The sequence below is a fragment of the Centruroides sculpturatus genome, unplaced genomic scaffold (genome assembly GCF_000671375.1).
Source record: "Centruroides sculpturatus isolate CEXI.00-Female unplaced genomic scaffold, Cexi_2.0 scaffold408, whole genome shotgun sequence".
NCBI classification, from domain to species: domain Eukaryota; kingdom Metazoa; phylum Arthropoda; class Arachnida; order Scorpiones; family Buthidae; genus Centruroides; species Centruroides sculpturatus.
In genome coordinates this window covers 66,566-75,627 of record NW_019384597.1, presented here as the reverse complement: position 1 = coordinate 75,627, position 9,062 = coordinate 66,566, and the positions used below count along the sequence as shown (strand labels likewise).

Below are 9,062 nucleotides of genomic sequence, written 5' to 3'. Positions count from 1 at the left end.
TAATTATAGTTCCTTTAATCCAGTTTTATAAAAATAATAATAATAAATAAATTATTAACGTAATACGAAAAAAATTCAATTAGGAACTTCATTGTAAGAGACTTGAGAAAATTAGTGTAAATATTCAAACGTTTTATATCTTTTAAAAAATAAAGTAGAACAAAAACAATTGCTACTCCAATGAACATACACATCAATAAACAGTATTCTAATAAGTATCTTTGATTAATTTAATTTTAAATTGCATATTTACGGTTTTATCTATTAAGATAATTTTGAATAATATTAGCAACATTCTCCAATTCTTTCCTCATTGCTAGGATTGATGTGAATAAATCAGTATTTAAGACTATTGCTTGTCTTATTAGTTTCTCGATGCATTTTTCATTTTTATGTACTGTACATAATTTTAAAAATAAATAGAAATATATCTTAAGAAATATTTATGTATAGGTATAGAATGATAGACTATGACTCATTATAGATCATACTTAAAATAAAAATGTTAAAGTATATCTGATAAGATATTAAGCATACGTAGGCAGGGGCGGATCTAGGTTTTTCGGGGCCTAGGTCTTATTGAAGTCCAATGGGGCCCATTTTTTGTTAATACAAATAATAATGATAATTTATTTTATTATTATATTATTAATATTAACTATTTTTTACTACATGATAAGTGCTCATTGTTAAATTTTTAATACTTTTTCATTATTATGATAATTCAATTTTTTGTGGAACCGTGACACTTGGGGCCCAGGGCTTAAGCCCCATTAGTCCCTATGTAGATCCAACCTTGCACGTAGGCCTAATTATTCTGCTATAAAATCCTCAGATCTACTTTTTAATTCATAATATATAGAATATGTAAAATCGTTTACAGTTCATATAATTTCAAATATAAGTTCAGTTCAGTTATAGTTATAAAATCAAATATTATGTTTTAACTTAATAACCAGGATTATAGGGTACGGCAGTGTTTCTCAACGGGGGCGATATCGCCCCCGTGTGGGTGTTTTTCCATGTTGAGGGGCGATTAGTAACAATTTATATTTTGGGGACAAAAAACAATTTTCTGGGCGATATAGTAGAACATTATGTTAAGAATAATTAGATATTTTATTCGTTATATCGTACAATAAGTAAAAAATAACATTAAACTAGTCACTAGTCTATTCAATGCAGTACGAATTTGGCATTAGTCTTGGCCCTCGGCATCGGAATTTTGTAGTGAAGGGGGCGATACTACGTTGAAGGAGCGACGATTCGTTAGAGGTTGAGAAACACTGGGGTACGGTGTATACCATATACACCGTATGCTTTATGCTTTTTTCGTGGAATTATTGTATAAATAACCTCTGATTATACGAAAAACCCGTATAGTCAGATCTTACTAGAACATATATATGTTACCGGCAAAGTATGAAAAGCCGGCATTCTATAGAATACCTAGGCATTGTATATAATGCCTGGCGTTTTTAGGCAATCTATGAAATATGAGAATTATTACATACTTTCCCTAGGCATTGTATATAATACCTAGGCATTCTATAGAATGACAAATGCTATTTAGGCAAAGTATGAAAAAAGGTTCTGATAAGGCTATTATATAAATGACGTGCATTCCTCAAAAATACAAATGTTATTCTGAAAAAATAATGAGAGTGCCATTAAAAAAATTTATTCAAAATACGTAAAGAAAAATGAAAGTTGTACAAAACAAAATTTATGCCTTTCTTATTAAGGGAAACAAAATTTTCATATAAAAAATTACAATTAACCTACTTGTTGCAACATGGTAGGCTTGAATGACATTTTGAATTACATTTCATTACATTTTTCACGCAAAGACATTTCATATTTTGGCACTTTGTTTTACACATACATTTGACGAATCCTTGGCCGCTTCCACTGGACTGAGCAATTGCAACTGACCGGAGAGGAATTTCATGGTCAGGAATATCTTCAATTCTAAGCAAGTTCTTGGGGCATGGAGTGAATTGTGATCTCGCATATACTTGTTTTAAAATTCCTTCAGAAGTTCCAAGTCGGTAGAAACCATCCTCTGTCACACTCATTACAATTGCCAATATATTGCGCGAATCACCTCGCCCCTTGTCGACGTCAGGAATAGGAACTCGCACAGTAGTTCCCAAAGAAGCAGTGGGAAATTTTTTTTCCGAATTTATTTTCATTTTTTGGCTTGTATTTCCAGATTGATTTTAGAATTTATTTTACCTTCAATAGCATTTTCAGTTTTGAAACAAAGGGTGCACAAAATATCCATTTCATCATCTTTACTAGCATGGCCACAGAAGGTATGAATTTTTTGACGACATTTTTTGCATGCAAGTGCATCACTTGTTTCCTTTAAACACACACAACAGGTATCAGAAACGGAAATCTCTTCAGTAAGCATGTCTTCATCGTGTTGGTTTACTCCACTAACGACTATAATCTCATCTTGCGTAATCTGATTAGTTTCACCTTTTTCCATTGTTTTGACGCTTTCTATTACTTTTTCTAGCTGCTCCTCTGTATTTATGTCTTTTAATTCTGGTAGAAAAGAAAGCCCTACTTTAGGTTTGCAGCCAAAAAGAGCTTCGTATGGTGTTCTTTTGATCCCAGAATGATAAGCTCTATTTTTCATAAATTGAACGAAACGTAGTCCTTCACTCCAGCGGTCAGATTTGTTGTCCTGCATCCAAGTACAGAGCATATTTTCGATATCTTGATTAGCTCTTTCGACACTACCCTGGCTTTGTGAATGGCGAGGCTTCCCATGGACGATCTTCAGTGCTGGCCAAAACTCCTTCAAGCTGGTCACCACATTATTCGCAAATTCCCTACCATTGTCAGACTGTAATATAGACGGCGCTCCAAGCAACGAGAATATGTCCACTAGGTTGTAGGCTACTTCTTCAGCTCTTTTCGACGTTAGAGACTTAAGAATCACAAATTTTGTGAGATGATCTTGGTACACCATAATAAATTTGTATTCTCTATCTGGCTGAGACTGAAAGTCAATAAGATCTACTTGACAACGGGAATTAAATTCGGAAAAAATCATAGGTTTCACAACAATGCCCTTTTTAATACCTTTCTGTTTTTTCTGGCAAGGTTCACAAAGGTGGATGTACAGTTCAATATCATGACGTGTAACATTTTTGTATTTGATTGAAAGTTCTTTCAACATTCTATCACGTCCTCCGTGTCCAATAGCCAAATGAGCTTCATGAAGTACGTGAAATAACTCTGAGTCCGTGACGTAATACTGTATAGTACTGACGCCTTCTTTAACAGGATAAATGAGTTTACTTTTGTTTTCTACAATCATCACATCATAGCGATTCAGCAACCAATAGTCCCTGGGTTCCTTCTTAGTAGTCATTTTGGCTTTTTGTACATCATTTATTAACTTCTGGTAAGTAGTTTCGGTTAAGAAAATACTGTTTTTTGCAGCATTAACTCGAATTTTGCACAGTTCATCGTCGAATCGTTGTTTCATGTCTATAGACCATGACACCTTCTCCAACACTACAGCTTGCTCCTCCATTTTCATGGACCACAGTAAAAAACTAATTTTTTGTTGAACAAATTTAAGTAAAATTGCGTATTTTGACACTCCCGAACAAACCGCAAAGTGCAACTGACAAATTCTAAGCCTGAGCCGCTCGTTAAAAGTCACGTGCCTTGCCACGTGATATTTGAAACGAAACGGAGATGTATTTCATACTTTGCCGGTTTCTCATTTGGCATTCTATAGAATGCCTAGGAAATCTGTAAAATATAAATCGTTTCATAGATTGCCGGCTAGTTTTAGGCATTATATACAATGCCTAGGCATTCTATAGAATGCCGGATTTCAAACTTTGCCGGTAACATATATATAATTATTCTAAAGAATATACAGTACAGTGTATATATACATTTTTTTTTTCTTTGAAGTAACCAAACGAATACCTTCATTTACAATAGTTGCTCGTTTTCTTCCTTCTGCTACTAATTGTAAATGTTTTAAAAGATACTGTACATTCTAAAGATATCGTATACTCTCTGCTAAGTTTACGGTTACAACATTGGTTACGTCATAATTATGTAATAAACACAATTATTAAAAATATTCTATAGGTAAGATGAAATAGTTTTAGATGAAATTGCAAAACGACGATCGACCGCTGTCATACGATACAAGCTAAATTATTATTTACTTTAAAATTCTTTCAGCTCATCCGTGATTATTTACTGTCTATTTACTTCTTTCCTCATTACTAAATCTATATTTCGTTACATCTTGTTTAAAATTATTATTAATCTTAAATGCAATCTTTTCTTCGAAAAAATTGTTAATATCAGGGCTGTGGAGTCGGAGTCGTGGAGTTTGGTGTTTGAGTCGGAGTCGGAGTCGTCAAAAAATCCGCCGACTCCGATTCCTTTTTACTTACCAACTTGTTATGTATATAAAACGGAAAAGTATTGGAATCGTGTCAAATTTGACCCTCCAAGTTTTTTTTTTAAAAATCTACACGTTTGGAGAACTCCCGAACCCCTCAAAAAAGTCAATAAAGGGGAAAAATTCGCGCGCGCGTGTGTGTTGGCGTCTAATTTGTTTAATTTCTTTATTTTCTGTTCTGAGATATTAAACAATATCTCAGAATGGGTAAAGTTTAAGAAACGAAATGTGGCACTGTAGCTTGCGTATAAAGGGGCATTAATACTATTAAATTTTGGTTCTTAATTAAAGGTCGACAGGGTGAAGACATAAAAGTGGTCATGTGTCATATCTCTTAATGAATATTTTACTCGTTATTAGCGTTCAAAATTTAAAAAAAAATAAAATAAAACTCGTCTCTACCCTCAAAGTAAGCTTTTTAGCCATTTTATAATAGTAGGGGAAATACGGACAAAATGACATACGGTTTTATTTTAGGTTTATAACTCTTTATTGGTAAATCAAATCACTGTCATATTCTACACCAATTATCTTTGGTTCTTTAGCTATGAAATATACTAAACATTTACACTATTAAAATAATAGAAAAAAAAATATTGTTAGTTTAATTGAGATTATCCAAAATCCATTTTGTCCATAGTATATGGACAAAATGACACATTACGTAAGGACAAAATGACATACACGTAAAAACTATAAAATTACTGACAAAGTTCACAAATGAAACGATTGGTTCTTTTAGAAACGTCAGCGCAAGAATCATGAGCCCAACAGAAACAATTTAAGCACCGTAACCAGTCTCTTCCAGGCTTAGATCAGGAAAAAAGATCATCGCAATATATGCGTGGACAGTGTTCTTCATTATCATGAGAGTTATCAGGAAAATTTTCTTCTTCAAGTAACTTTTTAGTAATATTTCGTTTCCTTTTCTCTGGCGGAGCTTTGGACACATTTTTTTGATTTAATTGCCTTCATATTAGGAGTAGAAGTTAAAACTAAAGAGGTTTGTCGAATCACGTGATTAGTTGCAAGTTTTTTGTTATGTGAAAGATAACAAGTTTGTAAATAATATGTAAGAAAGGAAATAAAGTTTTATACTAAAATTTCTTTTAAACAATAATGAAAGACTTTGTTTGGAAGACATTTTTGATAATTAATAAAACGTTAAGAGATTAAGGTAAGTTCCTTGACTAAGCTCTTATGGACTAAATGACAGGTATGTCATTATGTCCGTTGCCTATGTATGTCGTTTTGTCCATATAACGTTATAAAAAAACAAAATTATAAAATAAATACAAAGATGTTATTTTTAATGGAAAAAGTTATTTAAGTGCAACAACAAATTCTTGAGGGTTGAAATAAATGTTACACAAATAGATAAAATAGTGAAAAAATTACCATCTATACAAAAAACTTGTTGCAAGGAAAAAAACTCATAACGTATCATTTCTTGTTGTCGGCCATGACACCCGGGCGAATGAGAGGAGTGCGTTCACATTTTGACAGGTTAGTAAGAGCCACTCGGATAACGTGGTGTCATGGTCAGTTGCGAGCTTGAGACCGCCAAATTCGAATTATGTTGCCTATGTCATTTTGTACGTATATGTCATTTTGTACGTATTTCCCCTACAGTAAAACCCATTAAGATGTTCTCGCCTAAGATGTTAGAATGTATATGGGGACACGATTTAGTTTAGGGCCGTTTACAAAGTCATTACAGTAGACCCCCCTATAACACTGTTGATAATTCCGTGTTATATGAATTCCATGTTGTACAAGTCACTTACACTTTACAAATACGTATGCCGGGCTGTGAAAGGCTCACGTTTGTAAAATCTAAGTGACTCGTACAACACGGAATTATCAACAGTGTTATAGGGGTCTACTGTACTGTACTTAATCTCAGTCCTTGGGTAACAGAATGATTCATTTTTGTTTCTGAAGAGTGTCTTGGCGAACTGTACTGTTGTCACTGTACGTAATTAATAAAATAATGTTCAGTACAGTTGATATTAGTACAATTGAGGGAATTGCTCGAGGATTTGCCTTAAGTAATTTTGGGGATGGGCGTGTACTGTACAACACGTTATGGAGCATTTAGGAGAAAGGAATAGTAGTTCAAAAGTACAAAAATAGCATTATGTAATTTATGGACGATTCCATATGGATCACATAAGAGTACGAATTTGAATTTTTTAGACATTGGCAATAGTCTACTGATTGTTTCATTGATGCTTTACGAAGCTTGTGAGGAAGGTTAAGTTTCTGCAAATTTTTAAATTGAACCTTGTTATTTTAATAGCTAAGTGAAATTTTTAATCTCCTTACAAAATATTTTACACTTTGAAATAATGGGTTTTCAAATCTTTAAAGTGGAAAGTGATGATTTTTGGTTGTTGATAGAAAGTTAGGTTGGTTTGCTAGTTAGATTTTGGTGGGATTTGTTGGAATTTGCTGCCGACTATGAATTTTTTTTTTAATCAAGACAGATGCATTCAAGAGTACACATGTATCTTAGAGCTTCATATAACACATATTAAAACGTCATTGAAAAGCGTTAAATCTATGTTTAGTTTATTTATTCAGTTATAAAACTAGAAAGTTTTAAAAGAAAAGAAAAAGGGACCGAAAGCTACTTTTTGCAAAAGAAAATTTCAAAGAAGCTCAAAAAAATGATTGCTGAAAAATTAAATGACTACACTGGATAGCTTAAAATTCTAATTTGTAGAATTATTGATTGTTATTAGGCTATTAGTTTCCATACTAAGTCATCTCAAGAATTTTCTTTTAATGTATAATATTTACTTTAATTGTAAATTAATAAAACCCATAATGTTTATTAATTTATCCTAAACCAGCACTTATGAAACATGGATTTTTTGGTATGTGTAAAATAATCAAATTATTTCATCAGGATAATGACTTGCTGTCTGATTCCTTCAAATATTCTAATTACTAGATCATAAAATTTGGAAGAATCAGATTGCTTTAAAGCACATTTTTTTCTAAACGTAACAGAAAAAATAATTTATCTGAGAACTATTTTCTCTGTTATCACACAGTAGCATCATAAAAATCAATGGACAAGTTCAATTACAACTTAGGAATCATTTATTAACGGTGCATACTCTTAGATCTCGTCTTATCTATTTTATTTCTAGGAGTACACATTTTGTAAGGGTTTTTCTTTTTATATCTCAGTCGTTTCAAAATATCTTTCTCTGACTTTTCCATGCATTATTTCATTAATTAAGAACATTTCAAAGAGTCAATTGATAGAATCAAATTTAAATTTACACTCAGAGCATTAATAAGGCAAAATCACAAAACTGCGTACTCTTACTCTACTGATTCCTACAGATCCAACGGCGTGATTGCGCTGTGTGCCTGTTAGTTAAACATAATTTACTACATCGATAGCTGTATATGACTAAGAGCATTATCATGATAAAGTGTGTTTTTTGCTAAAATAAAATAAAAGCCAATAATACTTTCTTTTTCCGAATTTACAACATTTAAAATCAAATTATAAATCAGCATTATTATTATTATTATATGACTGAGCATCACTTTATATAATTGTCTTTTAAAAACCAAGAAAAAACTGATTCATGCGATAGTTCCAATTTGATTTCTTTAACTTGGAACGTTTTAAATAAAACAAAGTTAATGAAAAGCACTTTTATTTATATAAAAATAACGTTATAAATTAGCATCATTAAAATGACTTTATTCCATTTAATAGATTAAAAACATATTATAGTATGATACAATAATTGTTTAAAATGTTTTATATGTTCATAACAGATGGCGACATGAGCGAGACGATTAATGGAAAATGACACAAATTCTTTAAAAAAATATAAAATTTAAAATGAAAAGGCATATTTATAAAGAAAACAATTTAATAAATAAAAATGATTAGGAAAAAATAATATTCGGTATCAATATCAAAGTAGCAAGATTTATTAGGCTACGAACAGATCTGTAGGTCTCTATGGATCAACAATGAAATATGTTTCGTGAATTAGATCCAAGAAAAAGTTAACGATTAACAGTCTTTTATCAATTCGTTCGAAGAAAGCGGCATGAACACGTTTCTTTGCTTTATTGTTGGTTGGTGTTTATTGGCACAAGACTCATACAGGCTAAGCTGCGTCATTTTGCTTTATCGTATTAAAAAATAATATGACATACAGTATGTTAGCTGATTTTAAACAACATTTTCATTATAACTTATGATGCATCATAAGCGGAAAATTTTTGAAAATTAAGAATGGTAATCGTCGGGATCAGAAATTGTACAGTAGTAGTAAAGTATACAAATATTCAGACATAGAAAAATGTTTCCTGTAAACTACTAGGATTATCCAGTATTTTCATGAGTAGACAAAGTTTAAGCTTTTTATTCTTATTTATTTAATTTCGTTCTGCAACCTATAGTCATGGTTCTAATTGGAGTTCAAATTTGTCAGCAGAAAACTAAACTAAGGCCGGCTGTACAGTCACTATACATTAATATTTCTCTTTAAAAAAAAAATGTAATCTATTCAGTGTAGAATTTAGAAGCCTTCTCTAGAGGAATGGTCACGTAATTCAGAATTATATA

General features: G+C 31.7%; 1 protein-coding gene across 1 annotated transcript; it reads right to left on the bottom strand.

Moving 5' to 3' along the window:
- Positions 1–2,043: 2,043 nt before the first annotated feature.
- LOC111624890 (KRAB-A domain-containing protein 2-like) lies at positions 2,044–3,892 on the bottom strand. Its single transcript, XM_023367867.1, has one exon. The coding sequence runs from the start codon at positions 3,560–3,562 to the stop codon at positions 2,192–2,194; it is 1,371 nt and encodes a 456-aa protein (XP_023223635.1). The 5' UTR covers positions 3,563–3,892; the 3' UTR covers positions 2,044–2,191.
- Between the last annotated feature and the right edge of the window lie 5,170 nt (positions 3,893–9,062).

What these genes read in the sequence shown, in the direction of transcription:
- LOC111624890 (XM_023367867.1), bottom strand. Translation starts at nt 3,562, where the DNA reads ATGAAAATGGAGGAGCAAGCTGTAGTGTTGGAGAAGGTGTCATGGTCT.